The sequence below is a fragment of the Salmo trutta genome, chromosome 26 (assembly GCF_901001165.1).
Source record: "Salmo trutta chromosome 26, fSalTru1.1, whole genome shotgun sequence".
NCBI lineage: Eukaryota > Metazoa > Chordata > Actinopteri > Salmoniformes > Salmonidae > Salmo > Salmo trutta.
The window spans coordinates 24,874,296-24,901,321 of record NC_042982.1 but is presented as its reverse complement, the minus strand read 5'-3'; the positions used below and the strand labels follow the sequence as shown (position 1 = coordinate 24,901,321).

Here is a 27,026-nt window from a genome sequence, read left to right as displayed (position 1 = left end):
TTAAGGAAAGAAATTCCACAAATGTACTTTTAACAAGGCACACCTGTTAATTGAAATGCATTCCAGGTGACTACCTCATGAAGCTGGTTGGGAGAATGCCAAGAGTGTGCAAAGCTGTCATTAAGGCAAATGGTGGCTACTTTGAAGAATCTCAAATATATTTAGATTTGTTTAACACTTTTTTTTGGCTACTACATGATTCAATGTGTTATTTCATAGTTGTGATGTCTTCACTTATTCTACAATGTAGAAAATATAAAAAATTAAGAAAAACCCTGGAATGAGTAGGTGTGTCTAAAATTATTCTTCATGCCATGAGAGGTACCGGATCCTGGAAAATGGTTCTGGAGCTAAACAGTCCAAAACAGAGGTGCCGGATCCTGTTGGAAAATATTGGCAAAGGAAAAACATAAGTGAAACCATAGCTGTAGAATAATCATTCTTGTTTACACAAAAAGAGACAACCCTGTCAAACCATGGGACAGGCCTGTAAGCCATGTTCTGCTCCTGCCCAGTCTGGCAACAGAGAATGATGGATTTGTCAAATGAGTCATATTGCCTTTAGATATTGGCATTCTCCATTCACAATGGCACTGCTCTGAGGTATGAGGCTATGCCCATTACATGTCATTATATATGCCAATAATGTTAACCAAAGTGGCTAGTAAATAAAAGTCTTTCCAAAATCAAATTACCACAGGGTGGGGCTTTTATTATTTTACACAAATGCCAAGATTTAACACTAAACAGGGTTAGGTAAACAGACTATTAGGTTAAGTTTAACCAAGATGTCCCTTGATGAAGGTTATTGCACAACCTGCTTAAAATGCTCCCAAGACACTCCAAAATGACCACTGTGCTGAGGAGGACTTTAAAGCAAACCAGACTCATACATCAATGGGTCTATATGGCATTAAATGTATAATCCATTAGTTCTGGATTCTGAAAAAGAGCAATTTGCTAGGACAGCAGAAGTATTATGTTTCAAAGGTCTTTTATCCATGGAAAGAACAATTACTTGTCAGTCTGAGCTTTCTACAGAAGAAAATGTTATAGTAGTCCAGCTGAGCGGCTGTATGCACGATTTGATGTACAGTGAACTTTTGTTGAACAGCTGCGTAACTAATCTGTGCTCAAAATACAGGTACATACGGAAGAACTAAGGTCCATTAAAAACATTAAAATTACTGAAATAAAGGCTGCATTTAGGTAGTATGTGCAGTACTATTTATTTACTTTACAGAGGGTGGTGAGGGTGGAGATGTGTATCTCTGTGGCTGGCTAACAGCAGAGTAACAAAAGGGTAATGAGGACTCAGGGGGATAGACGGAAGGGAAACGGACTCTGTCTCAGTAGAAGCTGCCTGCATCAAAGTGCCAGGCTGAGCCACATTTGTTGATCAGCCTTAATGCCACTACTTCTAGAGTGCTGCTCTGCTGTGTCATCTGGTGCTGGGGCAGCCCAGCCTGGCCACACCTTGGGGTTTAGGCTTGTCCCAGACTGACTGACTGACTGACTGACTGCAGAGGATTAGAGCAGAGACAGACATTAGGAACTGCCTTGGTATCGCTGAGATAGTGTTTTTTTATGTGTTGAAGTTATTGTTGCAGGTGTTAATGCCAATTTCACCAGTAGAAAGTAATATATCACTATTACATATTTGCATATACCATATTGCCCCTCCTACTCAATAACATAATGCTGAGTACGACAAGCTCTTTGAACAAACAGGGTTGAGCAACAATCATTCTCATAATCATACAGTTCATAACAGATTTCTGGTTTCTCTAGCACTTTACGTTTTGATCATAACCATTTGAAACATGTCAAGGTGTTTAAGTAATTACCTCTTTCTAACCTGGCGGCAAACTATCTTCTCATTGCCACTATAATTATGTCTTTGAAGTTAAGGAAGCCCGTTCTTTCTTGAAACAGCTTTTAACAGTAAAAAAACAAACATGACAAGAGTGATGACAAATATTGCAAAGAGCAGTTTGGAGGAGGATGTCTAACTATTTGAGGAGGCAAATGCATTTAGAGCCTTGATTGAACTTCTGATAACTTAGAATGACTACATCAATACTTAACTGGTACATTTACAACTCTACACCACAGTATAGTGTATTCCACACCCTTAACTATATATTTACAGCAAGAAGTGGAATGTGACTATAAATGAAACCCTCCTAAGTTCATAAGGACTCATTCATACTGTACTATGGTGATTAAAGACTCATACTACGCATACAGTGATCCTCTGATTAAACCAGAGGGAGACAAAGGAGTAGCAGACTAGAACCAAGGCCAATAGAACCAGGCTCAGAAGGTTTATTAACTTCAGAACAGGGTCATTATATCCACACCTGATTAGGCCAACTAGGCCAGGCTGAGCTGAGAGGCCAGGTCCTGGGACCTGCTCCATTGCTTAGGTAGCTCCATTGTCCCATGTGCCCCTCCTGATCCGTGGTGGGCAGAGGAGGCTATGGGAAACAGCAGGCCCATGAAAGCCCCCTCTGTGGCAGCCTGGGCCCAAGAACAGAGGGCTTCAGTTAGCATGGGCCGTCAGTCGATCACCTTTCACGCTCTCTGCTGCCATTTAATCCCGGGGCTACTTTTCACCACCGGCTGGCTGCCTGGGAAACGTCCAGGCGCAGCACAGAGCGGGCAGGGAGCCACCCAGAACCTCTCTGGGTTTGCTCCGGGTTCCCCCAACCTGCCCCTTCACCTTTCAACCAAGATCCTCCACCACCAGACCCATACTGCAGGAAACAGCAGGGAAACAGACCACTTTAGCTGCAAGCTTCTTTAACAGGGTTCGGTTTGCTCAGTGTTGGTTTATGTAAGTGTTTCTAAAATGCTATTGCCTTGAGGCTGTGCAGATACAAAAATCTTCATAGTAAACATGTCACTTCCAATGACTAATTATTGTACTCACTCAAAATGTTCCCCGATTTTTAGCTAGTTTCTCAAAACCAGTACACCGTTTCTAAAGGCTTGAACAGACACACGTAAACAATCCTTACTTTATTACAGTAATTGAAGGGGTCATGATGATATAGTAAATCATGTAGACAAGATGATGTGCACGCACTGCCATAACGACCTACTGTACAGTAATATGGAGTTGATCCCCTTTGCTTCTATAACAGCCTCCACTCTTCTGGGAAGGCTTTCCACTAGATGTTGGAACATTCCTGCGGTGACTTGCTTCCATTCAGCCACAAGAGCATTAGTGAGGTCGGGCACTGGTGTTGGGCGATTATGCCTGGTTCGCAGTAGGCGTTCCAATTCATCCCAAAGGTGTTCAATAGGGTTGAGGTCAGGGCAATGTGCAGGCCAGTCAAGTTGTTCCACACAGAATATCTAGAATGTCATTGTAAGCTGTAGCGTTAAGATTTCCCTTCACTGGAACTAAGGGGCCTAGCCCGAAGCATGAACAACAGCCCCAGACCATTATTCCTCCTCCACCAAACTTTACAGTTGACACTATGCATTGGGGCAGCTAGCATTCTCCTGGCATCGACCAAACCTAGATTAATCTATCGGAGTGCCAGATGGTGAAGCATGATTCATCACTCCAGAGAACGCGTTACCACTGCTCCAGAGTCCAATGGCGGCGAGCTTTACACCACTCCAGCCGAAACTTTGCATTGGGCATGGTGATCTTAGGCTTGTGCGTGGCTGCTCGGCCATGGAAACCCATTTCATGAAGTTCCCGACGAACAGTTATTGTGCTGACGTTGCTTCCAGAGGCAGTTTGGAACTCGGTAGCGAGTGTTGCAACCGAGGACAGAAGATTTTTATGCACTACAGCACTCGGCGGTCCAATTCGGTGAGCTTGTGTGGCCTACCACTTCGCGGCTGAGCCGTTGTTGCTCCAAGATGTTTCCACTTCACAACAACAGCACTTACCGTTGACCGGGGCAGCAGGGCAGAAATTTGCCAAACTGACTTGTTGGAAAGGTGGCCTCCTATGACGGTGCCACGTTGAAAGTCACTGAGCTCTTCAGTACAGGCCATTCTACTGCCAATGTTTGTCTATGAAGATTGTATGGCTGTGTGATCGATTGTACATACCCTTCAGGATCAGGTGTGACTAAATTGCCGAATCCACTAATTTGAAGGGGTGTCCACATGTAGTGCATCTTAACAGTTCATTAAAGCGACAGGACTGTTTTGCTAGCCCAGACTGGAAGCATTGAGGAGTTTACCACATCAGTCACCGGTTTCATTAATAAGAGCATCGACAACGTCATCCCCACAGTGACTGTATGTACATATCCCAACGGGAAGCCATGGATTACATACAGGAAAACATCCATACTGACCTAAAGGCTAGAGCTGCCGCTTTCAAAGAGTGGGACACTAATCCGGACACTTAAGATATCCCGCTACGCCAGGGGTGGGCAATTCCAGTCCTCGAGGGCCTGATTGGTGTCACAACGTTTCCCCAGCCCTAGCTAACACACCTGATTCCAATAATCACCTAATCATGATCTTCAGTTTAGAATGCAATTTGATTAATCAGCTGTGTTTGCTAGTGACACGCCAATCAGGACCTCGAGGACTGGAGTTGCCCACCCCTGCGCTACGCCCTCCAACAAACCATCAAACAAGCAAAGCATCAATAGAGGACTATGATCAAAGGCTACTACACTGGCTCTGACTGTCGTCGGATGTGACAGGGCTTACAAACAATCACGGATTACAAAGGGAAACCCAGCCATGAACTACCCAGTGACACAAGCCTATCAGACGAGCTAAATGCCTTCTATGCTTGCTTCGAGGCTAGCAAAGCTGAACCATGCATGAGAGCACCAGCTGTTCCGGACGACTTTGTGATCATGCTCTCCGTAGCCAATGTGAGTAAACGGGTTAACGTTCACAAGGCTGCAGGGCCAGATGGATTACCAGGACGCATACTCAGAGCATGCGCTGACCAGCTGGCAAGAGTCTTCACTGACATTTTCAACCTCTCCCTAACCCAGTCTGTAATACCTACATGTTTCAAGCAGACCACCATAGTCCCTGTGCCCAAGAACGACAAGGTAACATGTCTAAAATGACTACCGCCCAGTAGCACTCACATCTGTAGCCATGAACACACCAACAGATCAGATGACGCAAACTTTATTGCACTCCACACATTTCCCACCTACAGTTGAAGTCGGAAGTTTACATACACATTAGCCAAATACATTTAAACTCAGTTTTTCACAATTCCTGACATTTAATCCTAGTAAAAATTCCCTGTCTTAGGTCAGTTAGGATCACCACTTTCTTTTAAGAATGTGAAATGTTGGAATAATAGTAGAGAGAATGATGAAAGAAATAAAATCTGAAATAAATCACATTCCCAGTGGGTCAGAAATTCACATACACTCAATTAGTATTTGGTAGCATTGCCTTTAAATTGTTTAGCTTGGGTCAAACGTTTTGGGTAGCCTTCCACAAGCTTCCCACAATAAGTTTGGAGAATTGTGGCCCATTCCTCCTGACAGAGCTGGTGTAACTGAGTCAGGTTTGTAGGCCTCCTTGCTCGCACACGCTTTTTCAGTTCTGCCCACAAATTTTCTATAGGATTGAGGTCAGGGCTTTGTGATGGCCACTCCAATACCTTGACTTTGTTGTCTTTAAGCCATTTTGCCACAACTTTGGAAGTGTGCTTGGGGTCAATGTTCATTTGGAAGACCCATTTGCGACCAAGCTTTAACTTCCTGACTGATGTCTTGAGATGTTGCTTCAATATATCCACATGGTTTTTCTGCCTCATGATGCCATCTATTTTGTGAAGTGCAGCAAAGCACCCGCACAACATGATTCTGCCACCCCCGTGCTTCACGGTTGGGATGGTGTTCTTCGGCTTGCAAGCCTCCCCTCTTTTCCTCCAAACATAACGATGGTCATTATGGCCAAACAGTTCTATTTTTGTTTCATCAGACCAGAGGACATTTCTCCAAAAAGTACAATCTTTGTCCCCATGTGCAGTTGCAAACCGTAGTCTGGCTTTTTTATGGCGGTTAGGGGGCAGTGGCTTCTTCCTTGCTGAGCGGCCTTTCAGGTTATGTCTATATAGGACTCGTTTTACTGTGGATATAGATACTTTTGTACCCGATTCCTCCAGCATCTTCCCAAGGTCCTTTGCTGTTGTTCTGGGACTGATTTGCACTTTTCGCACCAAAGTACGTTCATCTCTAGGAGACAGAACGTGTCTCCTTCCTGAGCGGTATGACGGCTGCGTGGTCCCATGGTGTTTATACTTGCGTACTATTGTTTGTACAGGTGAACGTGGTACCTTCAGGCGTTTGGAAATTGCTCACAAGGATGAACCAGACTTGGAGGTCTCCAATTTTTTTTCTGAGGACTTGGCTGATTTCTTTTGATTTTCCCATGATGTCAAGCAAAGAGGCACTGAGTTTGAAGGTAGGCCTTGAAATACATCCACAGGTATACCTCCAATTGACTCATATGATGTCAATTAGCCTATCAGAAGCTTTTAAAGCCATGACATTTTCTGGAATTTTCCAAGCTGTTTAAAGGCACAGTCAACTTAGTGAATGTAAACTTCTGACCCACTGGAATTGTGATACAGTGAATTATAAGTGAAAAATTCTCTAAACAATAGTTGGAAAAATGACATGTGTCATGCACAAAGTAGATGTCCTAACCGATTTACCAACAATAGTTTGTTAACAAGAAATTGGTTGAAGTGGTTGAAAAACAAGTTTTAATGACTCCAACTTAAGTGTATGCAAACTTCTGACTTCAACTGTATGTGAGAATGCTGTTCATTGACTACAGTTTAGCGTTCAACACCATAGTGCCCACTAAGCTAAGGACACTGGGACTGAACACCTCCCTCTCCAACTGGATCCTGGACTTCCCGACGGGCCGCCCCCAGGTGGTGAGAGCAGGCAACAACACATCCGCCATACTGACCTTTAACACCCTCAGGGGTGCGTGCTTAGTTCCCTCCTGTACTCCCTGTTTACCTGCGACTGCTTAGGTCGTGCACGACTCCAACACCATCTTAAGTTTGTCAACGACACAACTGTGGTAGGCCTGATCACCGACGACAATGAGACAGCCTATAGAGAGGAGGTCAGATACGTGGGAGTTTGGTGGCAGGAAAACAACCTTTCCCTGAACGTTAGCAAGACAAAAGGAGCTGACCGTGGACTATAGGAAATGGAGGGCCGAACACGCACCCATTCACATCAATGGGGCTGTAGTGGAGCGGGTCGAGAGCTTCAAGTTCCTCGGTGTCCACATCACTATCACCAACACACCAACACAGTCGTGAAGAGGGCAGGACAACGCCTTTTTACTCTCAGGAGGCTGAAAAGATACCGGAGCGGTACCGGAGCGTCAAGTCTGGGACGAAAATGCTCCTGAACAGGTTCTACCCCCAAGCAGTAAGACTGCTTAACAGTTAATCAAATGGCTACCCTGACTATTTGCATTGACACCCTTTTTATTTGCACTGACTCTCTTGCACACTCACTGGACTCTACCCAGACACTCACACATACTACACTGACACTCCAACACACACACACGCATATTGACGCTACACACACCCTCACATAGACACTTTTAAACTGTTCACATACGCTGCGGCTACTCTGTTTATTATCTATCCTGATTGCCTAGTCACTTTTACCCCTACCTACATGTATATATTACATCAATTACCTCAACTACCTCATACCCCTGCACATTGACTCAGTACCGGTACTCCTTGAAAAAATGGCGCCGGAGAAGAAGGCTGATGTTTTACATGTCTCCAACCGATTGGGTTTTTCGTTCGTAACTCATTTTTTAACTTATTTGTACATAATGTTGCCACTTTCATCTCTTATGACCGAAAATAACTGGCAGAATCTTTTTCGCCCGAAGCGATGATATACTGCTTTCTCGAGAACAGGCCCAGATCCCCGTGATTTGCGTGAAGATGAGGCGGAGAAAAAGGGGCCAGAGGGTGGGCTGCCTTTTGAGAATTCGTAGGTGATCAAACATTTTTTTTTTTTTACCTTTATTTAACTAGGCAAGTCAGTTAAGAACAAATTCATATTTTCAATGACGGCCTAGGAACAGTGGGTTAACTGCCTTGTTCAGGGGCAGAACGACAGATTTTTCATCCTGTCAGCTCTGGAATTCGATCTTGCAACCTTTCGGTTACTAGTCCAACGTTCTAAACCCTCACTTTCTTCCATTCTGCTAGCAAACGTGCAATCTTTGGAAAATAAAATCGATGACCTACGCAGAAGATTAAACTACCAACGGGACATTCAAAACTGTAATATCTTATGCTTCACGGAGTCTTGGTTGAACAACGACACTATCAACATACAGCTGGCTGGTTATACGCTGTACTGGCAGGATAGAACAGCGGTGTCTGGTAAGACAAGGGGCGGCGGACTAGGTATTTTTGTAAATAACAGCTGGTGCACGAAATCTAAGGAAGTCTCGAGCTATTGCTCGCCTGAGATAGAGTATCTCATGATAAGCTGTAGACCACACTATCGACCTAGAAGGTTTTCATCTGTATTTTTTGTAGCTGTTTACATACCACCACAGACTGAGGCTGGCACTAAGACAGCACTGAATGAGCTCTATTCCGCCATAAGCAAATAAGAAAACGCTCACCCAGAGGCGGCGCTCCTAGCAGCCGGGGGCTGCAAGGAAACTTAAATCTTTTACCAAATTTCTATCAGCATGTTAAATGTGCAACCAGAGGGAAACTCTGGACCACCTTTACTCCTCACAAAGAGACGCATACAAAGCTCTCCCTTGCCCTCCATTTGGCAAATCTGACCATAATTCTATCCTCCTGATTCCTGCTTACAAGCAAAGCTTCAAGCAGGAAGCGCCAGTGACTAGATCAATAAAAAGTGGTCAGATCAAGCAGATGCTAAGCTACAGGACAGTTTTGCTAGCACAGACTGGAATATGTTCTGGGATTCCTCCGATGGCATTGAGGAGTACACCACCTCAGTCATTGGCTTCGTCAATAAGTCCATCGATGACGTCGTCCCCACAGTGACTGTACGTACATACCCCAACCAGAAGCCATGGATTACAGGCAACATCTGCACTAAGTTAAATGCTAGAGCTGCCGCTTTCAAGGAGCGGGACTCTTACCCGGAAGCTTATAAGAAATCCCGCTATGCCATCCGACGAACCATCAAACAGGCAAAGTGTCAATACAGGACTAAGATCTAATCGTACTACACCGGCTCTGACGTTCGTTGGATATGGCAGGGCTTGCAAACCATTACAGACTACAAAGGGAAGCACAGCCGAGAGCTGCCCAGTGACACAAGCCTACCAAACGAGCTAAACTACTTCTATGCTCGCGTCGAGGCAAATAACACTGAAACATGCATGAGAGCACCAGCTGTTCCGGGAAGACTGTGTGATCACGCTCTCCGCAGTCGATGTGAGTAAGACCTTTAAACAGGTCAACATTTACAAGGTCGCAGGGCCAGATGGATAACCAGGACGTGTACTGCCAGCATGCGCTGACCAACTGGCAAGTGTCTTCACTGACATTTTCAACCTCTCCCTGTCCGAATCTGTAATACCAGCATGTTTTAAGCAGACCACCATAGTGCCTGTGCCCAAGAACACTAAGGTAACCTGGCTAAATGACTACCGACCCATAGCACTCACGTCTGTAGCCATGAACTGCTTTGAAAGGCTGGTCATGGCTCACATCAACAGCATTATCCCAGAAACCCTAGACCCACTCCAATTAGCATACCGCCCTAACAGATCCACAGATGATGCAATCTCTACTGAACTCCACACTGCCCTTTGCCACCTGGACAAAAGGAACACCTATGTGAGAATGCTATTTATTGATTACAGCTCAGCGTTCCAACACCATCCAGCCCTCAAAGCTCATCAATAAGCTTAGGACCCTGGGACTAAACACCTCCCTCTGCAACTAGATCCTGGACTTCCTGACGGGCCGTCCCCAGGTGGTAAGGGAAGGTAACAACACATCCGCCACGCTGATCCTCAACACAGAGGCCCCTCAGGGTCCCGTGTGGCTCAGTTGGTAGAGCATGGTGTTTGCAACGCCAGGGTTGTGGGTTCGATTCCCACGGGGGACCAGTACGGGAAAAAAAAAATGTATGAAATGTATGCATTCACTACTGTAAGTCGCTCTGGATAAGAGTGTCTGCTAAATGACTAAAATGTCAAATGTAATGTTGCGTGTCCAGTCCCCTCCTGTACTCTCTGTTCACTCATGACTGCATGGCCAGGCACGACTCCAAAACCATCATTAAGTTTGCATCACTGCCTGGTATGGCAACTGCTCGGCCTCCGACCGCAAGGCACTACAGAGGGTAGTGCGAACGGCCCAGTACATCACTGGGGCCAAGCTTCCTGCCATCCAGGACCTCTATACCAGGCGGTGTCAGAGGAAGGCCCTAAAAATTGTCAAAGACTCCAGCCACCCTAGTCATAGACTGTTCTCTCTGCTACCGCACAGCAAACGGTACTGGAGCGCCAAGTCTATGTCAAAGAGGCTTCTAAACAGCTTCTACCCCCAAGCCATAAGACTCCTGAACATCTAATCAAATGGCTACGCAGACTATTTGCATTGCCCTCCCCCCTCTTTACACCACTGCTACTCTCAGTTGTTATCATCTATGCATAGTCACTTTAATAACTCTACCTACATGTACATATTACCTCAACTAACCGTGCCCTCGCACATTGACTCTGTACCGGTACCCCCCTGTATATAGTCTCGCTATTGTTATTTTGCTGCTGCCCTTTAATTACTTGTTACATTTATTTCTTATTCTTATCCGTATTTATTTTAACTGCATTGTTGGTTTGGGGCTCGTAAGTAAGCATTTCACTGTAGGTCTACACCTGTTGTATTCGGCGCATGTGACTAATAAAATTTGATTTTAATATAGTAAAATTATTTTATTGTGTTACCATTTCCTATTAACATTTTAGCAAATTTGTCTTACTTTTTTAACTCTGAAAATAGCTCATAAATAAGCATTTCATAGTCTACACCTGTCGTATTCAGCGCATGTGACAAATAACATTTTATTTGATTAAACAGCAGCTCTAATAACAGTGAACAGTCCCCTGGCAGTTGTAATTTCATAGGCCGAGTGACAACTGTAAGGACAATCAAATGGGGTGACCCTGCTGGGAGATTAACAGTACCCGTCGTCACCTGATATTACAACGCTGGTTCCCCTCCGCTCTGAGGGGGGGGGGGGTCGAAGGGCAGGAGGATGACCTCCACTCTTGGCACTGCCACCATGTATAAAGGTTTGTGTTCTGTTATAAATAAATATCCTCCATTCTGAGGCCCCTATCGCAGACCAGGCTAACCACAACAGCAGCAGGTGTGAATACCTGAGTGAAGGAATTATGACTCTGGTGGGCTACTGCTGGCTCTTTCTAGTTCTACCAGGTTATCAAGGACCACCTAGAGCAGACATACCTATTCTCTTCTGAACACAATTCATTGAAATATAGTTAGACGTTGGTTGACACCTTCCTTCCTAGTCTAATGGACACTCCTTAACCCTGGGACACTAAAAAGGTAAATCAGGGGGCCTCCTGAGTGGTGCAGGGGTTTAAGGCACTGCATTGCAGTGTTGCGGCATCACTACAGGTTCGATCCCAGGCTGTGTCACAACCGGCCGTGACCGGGAGGCCCATAGAGCGGCGCACAATTGGCCCAGTGTTATCCGGGTGAGGGGAGGGTTTGGCAAGGGGCTTTACTTGGCTCATCGCACTCTAGCGACTCCTTGTGGCAGGCGGGGCACATGCAGGCTGACTTCTGTCATCAGTTTAACAGTGTTTCCTCCAACACATTAGTGCAGCTGGCTTCCGGGTTAAGCAAGCGGGTGTTAAGAAGTGCGGTTTGGCAGGTCATGTTTCGGAGGACGCATGACTCGACCGTTGCCACTCTCGAGCCAGTTGTGGAGTTGCAGCGATGAGACAAGATCGTAATTGGATCGCAATTGGATATCACGAAATTGGCGAGAAACGGGATAAAATTTCAATAAAACATTTTTATAAAGTAAATCAGCCTGAAGTGGGCCACTACACGACCTGTCCAGAGACTCTCAGAGAGGTGGTGAGAGCCTCTAAAAAAAAAATTTGTAAAAAAAAGGTCAAGTCCAATGTTCCCTCAAATGTTTTGGGGCACTGAGCAAATTTTAGTGAGCGGAAACATGTACGTTGTGACAACTTTTTGCAACTTCTGGGGAACGTTTACAGTGAACACTGAGGCTGTACCCTTACCGTTTTAAACAGTAGCCAATAGGCTACTGTGGCTATTTGAGCATAATGCAGGCCTACCAACAAAATCAATGGAGCATATTATTTTCACATGGAAAAAGCTTTTGATTTCTATGATATAGCTGTGGTGTTCAATGCAGGCCAACATTGCACAAGACTTTTAAAAACGTTTTTACATTATGAAGGGCCAGACATTAATTTATGATTTTTTACTTAGTCTAACACCATGGGCCAAATAGGTGACTGTAAATTGCTAAGGTGTTTTATGATGCAAGAAACCACTTTATAAAATACAATTAATTATTATTACCATACAGAGAATTAGACAATGTAGGCCACCCTTCTGCCTATTGGCTTATTTGCATATTCAAGCCTGTCTCAAAATATAACACTGCCCCTTTAAAGACAGCCTAAGCCTACACGTATTGTGCTCTTGTAGGAAGGAGTAACTCCCCATTTCCGAAGTTATACTTCTCTGTAACTGAGCTAATAACTCGCTAACAACTTGCTAACTAGCAAAGAATATAAACAAATGTGCACACGCACAGCAATGCTCTTTGATCTGAAAAGCGGATTCACTCATGGGTGATTGAAAGAATGCTTGTCAGCTACCCCCGCCAATAGAATTCTACCCCTTTGTGCTCTGCCTACAACAAAATCAGACTCAATCTTGCAAAGTTAGATTTGTTTTGTTGCATTGAAAAGGGGCTGATATAATGTTGATCTGACCACAGAAAAAACATTCATCTATATAGCGCAAACTAATGGGGCAAACTCGGTGTAGTTCAATCTCTTGCGTCTCTGCGAGGCCGGGCATTTCTTCTACGTGGCATTCCTGGAGGAGGTGCTCGACCGCGCAATTGCGCAGCTTAGACGGCACATTGATTAAGACCGTGACATACCTTCCACCATAAGCATGGGCTCCTTCCCTCCCCCATGGGCCAGCATCTCCCTACGGTAGCGCTCTCCCATGTCCCTGGGGGAGAGAGGAAAGATAAGATTACAGCCACATGCATTCCCCTCCAGCGGCTCCTCTTCCCTACCCTGAGTCCTGAGCAAAGTCTCAGCTCTCCCCTCACAGGGCTGATGATAGGAAACAGAGGTTCGACAACCACAGGTAGAACATAAACAATGTCAAAGGGAAAGGAGAGAAAGTAAGACGGAGAGAGAAAAAAGGGCTGCGGGGCTCAAATCTCTGAGGTGAATCTCTAAACAAAGCCTCTGAAGTCAAAGTCAGAGCAGAGCTGATAGGGAGGACTGTGGGGCTGTGTAGTGTGGACGCTGGTGGCTCTAACTGGATTACTGTACCACACCTGCCAAGCTGGTGTGGATTTCATATTAATGTCATGTTCAATGTCAAGCTGAGAGACTTAACACTACTCAGGGAAGGTTGCTTGTCAGAGAGCATTTGCCTCGGTCTTCTTGGAAATGCAAACAACTTTTAACTTGCAGTCAAATGTACTGTAACTTTCAGTGATATAATGTACTATCATTGAATGTAGCATAACAAATTCCCGGTGTGTGATTACACATGGCAAAAAATATTAAGGGACACACAAAAATACATCACCAAATGGTCCTGATATATTTTGACATTATTAATAAAGTCAAGTTTCACCGATTTATGACTTCCTCGGAGGAAGTTCATTGTATTGCTACAGTAAACTGTTTTTTTCTTCCGTAGGGACCCTGCATTTAGTCACACCTATAAAAGTCAAGTAAGTGCAGCAGACAGCCATGCCTTGATATTGTGTGTATTTCCTGATGAAGAGTTTATGTGAGGACACGCTGAATGGCTCTCAGGCTCACCTGTTTAAAGGATCCTGAACAAAACACTGTTTCCACACCATGGAGGCAACAGCGCGGGACATGAGGTAGGAGTAGTACTTGGCCCCGTAGCCAATGAGGTGGCTGAATCTCAGCTGCCATGCCTGCGAAAGAAAACAAAGCATTTCACAAGATCACAACATCATTAACAACACCATACCCAATAAATAACCCAAATAAACATTTTATCTCACATAAAAAACAATAACAAAAACAGACAGATTAAATGCAATTAAAATAGCTTACGCATGGAGGCAGGTAGCCTAGTGGTTAGAGAGTTGGACTAGTAACCGGAAGGTTGCAAGATCGAATCCCCCGAGCTGACAAGGTAAAAATCTGTCGTTTTGCCCCTGAACAAGGCAGTTAACCCACTGTTCCTAGGCCGTCATTGAAAATAAGAATTTGTTCTTAACTGACTTGCCTAGTTAAATAAAGGTACAACATTTGTATTTATTTTTTAAATGGCGAGAGTGTAGTTTGGAGAGAAAGGCTAATTCAGCTTTGAAGGCTTAACTGTTCCCACTCATAAAGGTTGCTAAAGGAAAAGACAAGCAGAGACATTCTTCTGTCATCATCATCATCTACTTCCCCCTCAGGAAAATACCCAATATTATTTGGGCCATTAAAGAAAGTCTATTGAAGTTTGTTCTAGTTACTGTCTGGTCACTGTTTTTTCTGCTACTGTTCAATTGGCCCATGATTAAGTCAAATATGGACTTTGATTTAACTGTATACATTTTACTTTAAACCTTTTACTTTGCTTTTAAAAGGAACAAAACATGGAAATTCCTAAATGGCAGAGTGCATACATTTCCTTTTCCCCTTGTTGCCTAGAGGGTCCAACTTCCTATCTGTAAAGACAACATACTCTATGATCAGGCCTGATTTTGGACTCCGGGGAAATTCACCTGGCAAACACTCAAACAGTCAGAAAGCAGCAGTGGAACAAAACTAAATTATACCCTATTCTCCACGGTGGTTGTAAAACACAAATGAAAAGCTAAGTACTGTAAGTATTGTATCAGAGCATTGAGCCTGTAATGCATAAGGAACCTTACGAACCTTGCTAGAGCCACATAGATATCACCAAATGAAGTTGCCCTAACTAACATCCAAATGTGGGCCCAAATCTTTATAAATTAATGAGTGACTTTAGCTCTTAGGAGAAGATCTTTCCCCCGACTGTGCTCTTTACAGTACCGTCTTGGATAGGTGCGATAGATGAGTTTAAAGGGGCTAGTATAAAGCACCTTGTACTCTGCCTTTGAGAGGGGTGCTGCTTATTTAAACAGCGGGCGGTGTGAAAGAATTCTCCAGGCTGGGCGGATGATCCTCTAGCGTGAAACAGGCTTAAGCCGCAAAGTGTCTGCATGACGGGTCCCATCTGGGCCCTAATGACTTTAATAAGGGTAAACAGTACTCCTGACAGAGACAGTACATTGGGGAAACCAAAATATTGGGAAACTGAGCACAAATCATGAGGAGAAAGTTCACCAGCGGCCCAGACGCCAGTACCAGAGGCCTATAGCAGTACCAGAGGCCTATAGCATATATCGGGTCACCCGGTTTGAGCTCACTCATCTTGCTGTGGCAAGATATCCCCAACCGCACAACACCTTAGAACATGAAACGTAATTACAGGTATGACAAAGAATGGCTGAAACTTAGATGGACAGTGAACACTCAAACTAATCAGTTCAGACACCAGTGCTCTGCTTTATTTTTGATCCATCCAACTTGAGAAGGTCATAGTCTAGCCAACATCTCAGCGAAAGATCCCTTTTGATCCACACAGACAAAGACCCGGAAAGTCAGAGCAGCATGTCACTCTGTTCTCCTAAGTATTAGATAAAAGTCATACTTGCGGACCAAGCTGCTAGTATTTATGTGCAGGGGTAGGCCTATGCATCACCCACACAGCACAACTCATGAGAAAAGAACATGTCTTGACTTTCTAGGACTCAGAGAGAACAGATAAAACAAAGAATCATCAACACGGCAGATTGAATGTCATGCTTAATGCCATTTTCCAAATATTCTTATCGCAGGCCCAGGGATTTCCATTTGGTCCATGTACTCAACAACAGCTGATAGTCTTTCTCTCCAGTCAGAACTAATACCCCTGGTCTATAAACCATACACATGTCATAATCACCCCAGTGTTTATCATTTGGGTCTCTCTGTGACCTATTAGCCATTCAAATGTTCAGTTTAGTGTGGAAAGTTTGGCTTCACTGCTTTTTTGCGAGCACAGGGAGAGAAGAGAATAAAAATGTAAGAAAATATGGTCCTTTTAGCAGAATATAAACAAATCTGTTTTCACTTGCTCCAATCCCATGACAGATCCTTTAACAATACAATTAGGAATTTTGTAAGTGGGGCTAAAAGGAGGAAAACTACTCTTCCCATCATAACATATATAATTTGAGTGAAATGTTGAGTTTCGGCATGGTTTTATAGTTAAAGAAAAATTACTCAGACAGAAAGGAAAGTATATGAAATTAACCACACTCCCCTGGGAGGTCGTTAGCTGCATGGATAAAAGTGGACTTTTAGCGGGGGTAAAGCAACTGTGGCTTGTAAGCTCAATTAAAGAAGGTGGAATATAGTTCTGACTGAGTGCCGTATATTCCTGATGGCCAACATAATTACAGATGAAGATAAATGCCTTATGATGACCATTCCTGTTAAATGATGGCTGTGTTTTACATTCTCTATTCCCTCTTGACTATTTTCATTAAAAGGACCACAGAAAGAAGAGTTTCAAATATTTCCCCCAGGGAGTGCTCATTCAAAGTATACCTCTGCTTTGTTATTTGAGCAGGGCCTCCAAAAAAGCTTTAATCCCTTAAACGGTGCTGCGCCTGGGTAAGAGATATAAAACCACAAAGCCAGAGAAGAATATCCAAAAAATAACTCCCTCTCTCTGCTCTGTTTTTGTCCCTCTGTTGCACGGGAGAAGGCAGACACTGTGGTAAAGATTTGGGGATTAGGCAAATAATGTCCCCTCAAACATTCATTAACTGTAAAGGCTGTAATTGAGCTCTTAATCAAAGTTCTATTGACCAACTCAGTGAAGGCAAAGAGCATTTTGACACCGAGATACCCACCGTGTTTGGAGTGTACGGTAGGCCGTAGAATTTCTGCTGCATGTCCTTTAATATATCAGTCGTTGATCGGTTTTGGGGTTTTCCATGATACATTTGATCCAGAGCAGAGTAGAAAATCTGTCCATATAAAAAATAAACATGCTGAATCATTCATGTAGTTACATGTTAAACCTTTGAAACGTTCCCAAATATCACTCTTAGAGTTAAGTAATTTTCTGTTGCCTGAAAAAGGCTGATATCTGTTAAGTCTCTACACTTATCTACCATCAATCCCTCAGTCAAAGCACTTACAGGACCCTTATGTCCATTGTGTTTAAGTGAGTTTTTAAAGCAACGGTAACAATATAGGAAACCTTGTTAAAAAACTACTATAAAGATTAGCAGATAAGTTGTCAGTGTTTGCTGCCGTGCCAGTACATTTTAAACAGTTTGAGAGCAAAATGTTTTGCCCTTGTATTGTGCATTTGCATGAGAGTTCAGTGGCAACGTAACCCATGAGTGTTAATGTATCCCATTCAAGGAAAAGCGGTGACCCATTTTGTTCATTGTTGTTGTATGTCAGGGGGATTTACCTGTAGTTGAGTGTCTGCCGCACCACACACCTTTTTGGACTCACACAGACGAGCCACCATGCTCTGAGGCAGAGGCTGCAAAAACACAAAGACATTCATTTCTCAGCAGGACTACAGCGCCATATCTTTACAGTAAACCATCTAGTAACACAAAAAAATTGTGAGTTTGTGTACCTGTCCTGTTTGATAATGGCGGGCAAATTGGTTCACTACACGATAATCAGTGGCAAAGTACTCCATGAGAATAGAGGGGACCTCAGCAAAGTCAGTGGCACATCTGGTTCCTGAGAAGACAAAAGCAGTCTAAAGTTGCTCCATTACTGATCTGTTATCTAAGTGGATATCTCTCACCATGAAATTGACATTTTTAAGCATCTTGAGTTACTTGCTAAGGCGTATCCTTAGTCTTTATCTAACAAGTAAAGGAGCATGCAACCAATCCAATGATAACCAGTGTGGATTTCCTCACCAAGCCGTATCATTCTGAATTGTATTTAACAGGCCTTTTCAAGTCTCCACACCATGACTGAACACAGCCTCTACGCATGCCATTCTAACCTGTGACCATCATTATAAGATGTCATTCACAACACCACCAACAGGGTGAAACCATTGATACTGATATCAATCCTCCTCACTATTAGGACTATTGACTTGAGAGAGCTGTACATACAGTCATTCCCATATTATTATGCACATTAAAAGTACAAATACATAGGGACAATACCACGGTAACAGAGTGATGCTAAGTATCCGATTTTTCACTTTAAAATGTATGTCAAACTAAAACCAATGATTGCAAAGTTAAACCATACAACTCTATGGACAAGGACGACTTTCAGCATCACTCTGGAATTACCCATAAGCACAATGCCAGGCTAAAGCTGCTAAAGTTAACGGTTCAACTCTGAGAATGTCAGATGAGCATGGCTGACCTGTGGTGTGTTGGTAGCGTGTGCGCCCTAGCATGGAGTGCATGGCATGACCCATCTCGTGGAACAGGTTCTCCATCATGCTCGGCGTGAGCAGGGTGGGGGCACTCTTGGTGGGGTGGGGCAGGCTCAGCATCAGCACCACTAAAGGCAGCTGGTACTGTCCGCTCTCCTGGCACTGCCGCCCACCGCGGATGGTGAAGTGGCAGTCCTGAGGAAGGGAGAGACAAAGAGAACATTGAGGCCCTGCCTTGAAATACATTCTATGTACTGCTGGTTTCAAGATCAGTGCCACAGGGCCAGAGACTTTTTTATTTTGAACATGCTAGAAACAGCAGCCATGACAGCATTTTGAAATTCTGAAACTTTTTTTGATCTACTGAAACTCATGTCATCTTTAAAGAAAGCCGGTTGCGTTGCGGGCGTGGCGTGAGGCTCTGTCTACCTGGTGAGGTTTATTTGCTCTGTGGAAGAAGTCACAGTAGATGTATCCCAGCAACCCCTCTGTCTCATGAACTACAGCCTGGACAGGAAGTGACAAAACAGTAAACTTAGGAGATCACAGCATAGAAACACAATCACAGCAAACAAATTAAAGCTTCAACACTAGGAACATTTGAAAAGTTATACAAGTTTTTTTTACCAGTTTGCGGACATCATCATTCCACACCTCTCCTGCACTTGGATGTTCGGACATGATAGAGACTCCATAGAGCTGGGTGAAGAGGCTGTTCAGGCCCTCCATACAAGACCCCAGGGAGAAGTAGGGGCTGTAGAGGCTGGGCTCAATGTTGTACCTGTAACCAAAACACAACCACAGTATGACAAACACTTCAGCCTAATCTCAGTTGTGTGACTGTGACAAGCTACTGTAGATGATTGCAGGAATCTCATGCTAAAACCAAATAGGCATCTATTAGCAAGGTACCATAGTTAATTATGGTGTTTTACAGATTCCTGTTATTTTCTCCCTAAAGCCACTTGATGCTCTGATTAACACTTGTCATGCTGACTCTTCGGACTAACGTTCTCAGACTAGCAGACATAAAAGGGGAAGCCCTATCAGTTGATCTGCAAGGCTCCTGTCAATCTTGGGGAGCATGCACAATTACTCACTTCTGGTGTGGACAAAGCAAGCCATTTGAAGCAAGCAATGCTTGCCCTGGAGGCATATCCAAACGTAATTTTGATTTAATTAAAACCATTGAGAAGCCCATTTCCTACGCCCAGCTTTACAGACATGATTACCATGATGAGGCACACATCTTCACATGATGTGGCATCCTTGCTTGTTGTACAGTGCATTCGGAAAGTATTCAGACCCCTTGAATTTTCTACATTTTGTTACGTTACAGCCTTATTCTAAAATTGATTAAATAAATACAAATCCTCAATCTACACACAATACCCCATAATGACAAAGTGAAAACATTTATTTATTTTTTAATAAAAAACTGAAATACCTTATTTACATAAGTATTCAGACCCTTTGCTATGAGACTCGAAATTGAGCTCAGATGCATCCTGTTTCCATTGATCACCCTTGAGATGTTTCTACAACTTGATTGGAGTCCACCTGTGGTAAATTGAATTGATTGGATGTGATTTGGAAAGGCAAACACCTGTCTATATAAGGTCCCACAGTTGACAGTGCATGTCAGAGCAAAAACCAAGCAATGAGGTGGAAGGAATTGTCCGTAGAGCTCTGAGACAGGATTGTGTCGAGGCAGAGATCTGGGTATGGGTACCAAAACATTTCTGCAGTATTGAAGAAGTTTGGAACCATCAAGAATCTTTATAGAACTGGCCGCCTGGCCAAACTGAGCAATTGGGGGAGAAGGGACTTGGTCATGGAGGTGACCAAGAACCTGATGGCTCCAAGTTCTTCTGTGGAGATGGGAGAACCTTCCAGAAGGACAACCATCTCTACAGCACTCCACCAATCAGGCCTTTATGGTATATTTGCCAGACGGAAGCCACTCCTCAGTAAAAGGGCACGTGACAGCCCGCTTGGAGTTTGCCAAAAGGCACCTATAGGATTCTCAGACCATGAGAAACAATATTCTCTGGTCTGATGAAACCAAGATTGAACTCTTTGGCCTGAATGCCAAGCGTCACGTCTGGAGGAAAACTGGCACCATCCCTACGGTGAAGCATGGTGGTGGCAGTATCATGCTGTGGGTATGTTTTTCAGCGGTAGGGACTGGGAGACTAGTCAGGATCGAGGAAAAGATGAATGGAGCAAAGTATAGAGAGATCCTTGATGAAGAGCGCTCTGGAACGCTCAGGACCTCAGACTGGGGCGAAGGTTCACCTTCAAACAGGACGACAACCCTAAGCACACAGCCAAGACAACGCAGGAGTGACTTCGGGACAAGTCTCTGAATGTCCTTGAGTGGCCCAGCCAGAGCCTGGACTTGAACACGATCGAACATCTCTGGAGATACCTTAAAATAGCTGTGCAGCAACACTCCCCATCCAACCTGACAGAGCTTGAGAGGATCTGCAGAGAAAAGTGTGAGAAACTCCCCAAATACAGGTGTGCGAAGCTTGTAGCGTCATACCCAAGAAGACTTGAGGCTGTAATCGCTGCCGAAGGTGCTTCAACAAAGTACTGAGTAAAGGGTCTGAATACTTATGTAAATCTAATATTTCATTTTTTTTAATACATTTGCAAAAATGTCTAAAAACCTGTTTTTGCTTTCTCATTATGGGGTATTGTGTGTAGGTTGATGAGGGAGGATAAAATATGTAATCAATTTTAGAATAAGGCTGTAACATAACAAAATGTGGAAAAAGTCAAGGGGTCTGAATGCTTTCCGAATGCACTGTATATGGGACAAAGTATTTCTGTACATTCTGTGCTGTATTATTTAAGTGGTGTTTCACATTGAAAGAATACTCAGTAAACACTGTATACTATGCTTCACTCAAGTGGCAATGGTAAGCTTTTTCACCGACTGCTAATGGGAAAATAGCAGTAATCATATGATCTTTCCTAAAGACTACTAAAGGGAGTAATTTATACTATCTTGCACATGATGTACTACTGGGCATTCATTTACCACACATAATCTGAAACTCCTTTCAGTAGGACATGGACATTCTCCAACTGACTTCAGTAGGAACTGCAAACCACTAATGCTGCTGACTCAAAGAGAAAAGGGCAACAGAAGCCACTTAGCGGTGGTGGTAACTCTGGGCAACCAGCCATCCCTGGGAACCGACCGCATTCTAAACCCAACTCCTAACAACCAACACAGCACAGCATAGCACACCAAGAAGAGGGCTGAGGGGAAAGTGATTCGGAAACAGATTTTCCTCAGTTAAAAGAAGAAGAAGAAAAAAAAACCTCTCCAACATATCTCCCCCTCCTCAGACAGAGGTTGTGCCAAACCCCATTGTGGAAACAGCCATTGAGTCCATCCCCCAGGACCTGGAATGTCTGCAATAAAGCTTTAATAAACCGTTAGACTTATTGGTCTCTGGTGAGCGCCTGAGTGGAAAAGAAGTTCATTAATAATGTCCGTAAAAAGACGACGTGAGACCGGCGCAAAACTGGAGATGCTAGATGTGACCAACCACATCTCCAATTCACTCAAATGTTCACAGCAGATTAGGCCATTCCTCTTCTCCATCTGTGAATCATGACATTTATAAATTACCCTTGACAATAAAGATAATACGCTTTCTTAACCACCCAAAGCCCCTTAATCAGCATTAAAACTGCAGAATATATTACGCACACTAGAACAAATGCATAGGGTCTCAACAGATAATACAAAATATTGTATATGCTATTGGAGATATCCTTTCCTGACAGACTAAAATGGGATTTACTCCTGCAAGGAGTTCAGGTTGAGTTGAATGCTGTCTGTGTCCTCACTGTATTCTGGATGGTTCTCATCTGCCTAACACATTCAAACTCTGTCTTTCTATACTGTAGCATGGCAACAGGGATTCAGGTTGCATATTCTAATCCATTGTTTTGGATATGTTCCATCACATAATTAAAAATGACAGGGAACATGTATTACGCAAGGATAATTAGTTAAATTATATAAAACGCAGAGGGGAAAATCTTCAGGTAAAATGAGGTGACAGCGCAACTGAGCAAAGGAAGTTGATCCGACTTGATTATATTGAAAAGAATAAACGAAGACTTACGTAGCTCCCATTTATTTAACTAGACAAGTCGGTTAAGAACAAATTCTTATTTACAATTACGGCCTACACTGGCCAAACCAGTACGACATTGGGCCAATTGTGCGCCGCCCTATGGGACTCCCAATCACGGCCTGATAGAGCCTGGATTCGAACCAGGGTGTCTGTAGTGACGCCTCTAGCACTGAGATGCAGTGCCTTAGACCGCTGCGCCACTCGGGAGCTCCCATGCTCCTCTCCTAACAACTGATACCCGAGGAAGACCAGGTAAAAAAATTTAATGATGCGCTACACTGAAATACGAAGTTCTCACCCACCCCAACTACAGACACGTAGATAGAAATCAAACAGATTTATCTCATTGACAGTTGGCGGAGAATAACTGGATCAGTTGCTTTGTTTGAATAATAGATCTAGGACTGTAATACTCAACTTTCAGCACGCAACACACCACTGAAGTATGGAGGATCCCATGGCATGAGCTCCTATGGAAGATAAACATATTACTAATAGCTTGTGACAAGAATAAATAACACACCACCATTTGTATTCACCTTTTTTCATCTCACTATGGATTCATATCTTTATATGTACATTGCTACATCAGCTGGAATATAAATATTTATAAACGACAACAAAGCAGTATTTACCGCATTATGGGGGTTGAGTTTTGTCTTCATGTCTTTAATCATCTCAAAGTCTATTGCGGTTCTGTATGGGAAGAGATTTAAAATGAGTGGCTGATGTGATTGCTGACTTCACTGTCAGGCCTAATTCAAATTCAACTAAATATGTGAAAAGTGTATTAATCTATTTAACAAACTATTATTTCTGCTTTATAGTCAATTCTGTATCCAAATAACTGGATCTCTGAAAGCTCCAGCATATAAATTGGAATTCAAACATATAATTTTTTTCAAACCTTCACTTCACTAAACTTATAAAGCTCTTTCACTCTTTAAAGGTTATATCATCACCTTGTGGTAGAGAGGATACATGTCAGCTTTTCAAGACAAGGTGGATTATATATTTCCTTATAGCTATATACTGTATATAAGGTGAACAAATTCTGTTGATTTTGGCAAAGCTCATTTTTTATTTTACTTGTATTAAGTGCTGTACCTTTCGGAGAGTTTGTCCGTCAGTAGCTGGAGGAAGTTCATCACAGTCTCTGTGGGCAGAAGAAAGGAGGGCCATGTTATAGCAGTCACACACAAAGGCTTTATCATTCCCAACATCAACAGTGTAGCACAGTGGTAGTGTAATATTCTAACTGGGTGACAGTTTTTGCCTGGGTGATTTTTTTGTGTTTAATAGAGGGCATTGGTTGAATCATTCATTCATTCATTCATTCATTCATTCATGTAACCTGCTGGTAAACCTGGTTAAACAAGTATGTTTACTAACTTGGCGGTATCTGGCCGAAATGGTAGTCATTGCTAAATATCCCTCCTAATTATACACTGAAGCACTACCAAAGCTTCTACATATGAATCCAAAAAAGGTCAAAGGTTAACTAATTGAAGGGAAAGTCATTGTTGGGGACAGGGGAGGAAGCATATTTACCTGGGGTTTTGGCCATGGTTCCCTGTAAAGCTCTGTGTGCGTAAGACTCATAGCCCACCAGTTTGGCCAGTTTGTTCCTGCATTTCAACAGCTCTTCCAGACACTCCATCAGATCTGAATTTGGGTAGAGGAAAATCCTATAGGCAACCTCCCGAACCTGAAAAGAATGATGTCAAAAGCATGCGTTTCAGTTTCTTCACCCCTTAGCCATCCCTATCACAGAGCAACCCTCCCAGGCACGGAGCATCAAATAAAATCAGGACAAATCAGGAAAATGCAGGACAGAGAGTCTCTGACTATTACTCAACAATTGCATTTCACACGTGCAATCTCTCCAACGTGTGCACAGCATTATGTAGGCATTTCTTCAGATAGACTGCAGCGCTAGCAGTACAACAGTACAACTGGATATCATGTGATATGGGCGCTACCTGGTGGTGAAAGAGAAAAACATTTGCAAATGAAAACATACCAGGTCATTAGAGGACTCAGCGTGTAGACCCCCAATCTGAATGAAACTGCCCTCCGTTGCAAAGTGGCAATGAATGTGCTCAGGTATAGCTGACTTTGCTATTCTGTTTGGGAGGTGAGAGCCCATAAGAAACTCATTGTTGAGATCCAAGAGCTTGACGTGAAGCTTGACAGCCTCTTTTCGCTGCAAAATGTAAAAGTCAGAAAAGAGACAGTAAGGAGATGAAAGAAACGTGACAAGGGTGGTTATCAACACACTTTAAAACCAATTAAAAGGGGTACCTTACCAGTTTTTCATCAAGATGAATTCCACTGATCGCAAAGTCAAACATGAACAGCTCAGCCACTTTCCTAGGTAGACAGAAACATTTACATTATCAGAATGAAACTGTCAAGTCTACACTAAATTAACTACCGGTAAAAGGATTTAGGTTGGAGAGCATACCTTGTTTCTGGGTCCAACTGAGCTAAAACTTCTTTGTTATCCAACAAATTCTTTAAACTTCTACAAAGGTCAACATTGGTGTTGAGTCTGTGAGATAAACAAACAGTGAAGAATCATTATGTAATATGCCACTCAATAATATATATTCTATTAGACCTAGTTCAATGGCACTTACTTTTCTACAACTGTGCCGATCTCTATACATGTCTTCTCTGCTGCCTCACGGAAGGACGGGTCCGGGTGTGCCACTTTCACAAAGTCAGCCTGGTTTGGGGAGAAAATAAGTGTACCGGTCAACTTAAATTGATTGGTTTTTGACTCCATCCTGTGCTTTCTATATTAATAAATATATACAGTACTAGTCAAAATTTTGGGCACACCTACTCATTCCAGGGTTTTTCTTTATTTTTACTATTTTCTACATTGTAGAATAATAGTGAAGACATCAAAACAATGAAATAACACATATGGAATCATGTAGTAACCAAAAAAGTGTTAAACAAATGAAAATATATTTTATATTTGAGATTCTTCAAAGTAGACACTCTTTGCCTTGATGACAGCTTTGCACATTATTGGCATTCTCTCAAGCAGCTTCATGAGGTATTTAATATATACTGCTCAAAAAAATAAAGGGAACACTTAAACTCTTACATCTAGATGTGCCGCTAGCAGAATGCCTCGCCAATATCCAATGATAGGAGTTTGTAATTCGCGCCACGCTCTCAAAAATCCCAAAACTTCAATTTTTCAAACATATGACTATTTTACACCATTTTAAAAGACAAGACTCTCCTTTATCTAACCACATTGTTCGATTTCAAAATGGCTTTACAACGAAAGCAAAACATTAGAATATGTCAGGAGAGTACCCAGACAGAAATAATCACACACCCATTTTTCAAGCTAGCATATAATGTCACAAAAACCAAAACCACAGCTAAATGCAGCACTAACCTTTGATGATCTTCATCAGATGACACTCCTAGGACATATGTTATACAATACATGTATGTTTTGTTCAATCAAGTTCATATTTATATCAAAAACCAGCTTTTTACATTAGCATGTGACTAGCATTCCCACCGAACACTTCCGGTGAATTTACTAAATTACTCACGATAAACGTTCACAAAAAACATAAATTATTTTAAGAATTATAGATACAGAACTCCTTTACGCAATCGCGGTGTCCGATTTTAAAATAGCTTTTCGGTGAAAGCACATTTTGCAATATTCTGAGTAGATAGCCCGGCCATCATGGCTAGCTATTTTGACACCCACCAAGTTTGGCACTCACCAAACTCAGATTTACTACAAGAAAAATTGGATTACCTTTGCTGTTCTTCGTCAGAATGCACTCCCAGGACTTCTACTTCAACACCCAATGTTGTTTTGGTTCCAAATAATCCATAGTTATATCCAAATAGCTGCGTTTTGTTCTTGCGTTCAAGACACTATCCCGAAGGGTGACGCACCGGCGCGTATCGTGACAAAAAAATTCAAAATATTCCATTACCGTACTTCGAAGCATGTCAAACGCTGTTTAAAATCAATTTTTATGCGATTTTTCTCGTAAAATAGCGATAATATTCCGACCGGGAGACCTTGTTTTCGTTCAAACACTGAAAATAGAAAATGGAGTCTT

The 27,026-nt window shown here is 42.9% G+C and overlaps 1 protein-coding gene across 2 annotated transcripts in view; it reads right to left on the bottom strand.

Annotated features, from left to right (window-relative positions):
- The window catches only part of LOC115163509 (mitochondrial intermediate peptidase), a 35,600-nt gene that overhangs the window by 4,725 nt on the left and 3,849 nt on the right, over window positions 1-27,026 (bottom strand). Inside the window, exons 3-19 of one of the 2 annotated variants that reach the window (XM_029715484.1) lie at window positions 25,554-25,642; window positions 25,379-25,465; window positions 25,221-25,284; window positions 24,935-25,117; window positions 24,463-24,619; window positions 24,019-24,067; window positions 23,547-23,607; window positions 23,329-23,381; window positions 19,376-19,529; window positions 19,178-19,255; window positions 18,736-18,943; window positions 17,975-18,084; window positions 17,801-17,875; window positions 17,229-17,345; window positions 14,101-14,222; window positions 13,194-13,267; window positions 326-380 (exon numbers count right to left, since the gene is read on the bottom strand). In XM_029715484.1, coding sequence (XP_029571344.1) covers window positions 326-380; window positions 13,194-13,267; window positions 14,101-14,222; window positions 17,229-17,345; window positions 17,801-17,875; window positions 17,975-18,084; window positions 18,736-18,943; window positions 19,178-19,255; window positions 19,376-19,529; window positions 23,329-23,381; window positions 23,547-23,607; window positions 24,019-24,067; window positions 24,463-24,619; window positions 24,935-25,117; window positions 25,221-25,284; window positions 25,379-25,465; window positions 25,554-25,642 — 1,736 coding nt within the window. The remainder of the gene's footprint in view (window positions 1-325; window positions 381-13,193; window positions 13,268-14,100; window positions 14,223-17,228; window positions 17,346-17,800; window positions 17,876-17,974; window positions 18,085-18,735; window positions 18,944-19,177; window positions 19,256-19,375; window positions 19,530-23,328; window positions 23,382-23,546; window positions 23,608-24,018; window positions 24,068-24,462; window positions 24,620-24,934; window positions 25,118-25,220; window positions 25,285-25,378; window positions 25,466-25,553; window positions 25,643-27,026) is intronic. The other variant, XM_029715485.1, reaches the window with a different exon arrangement.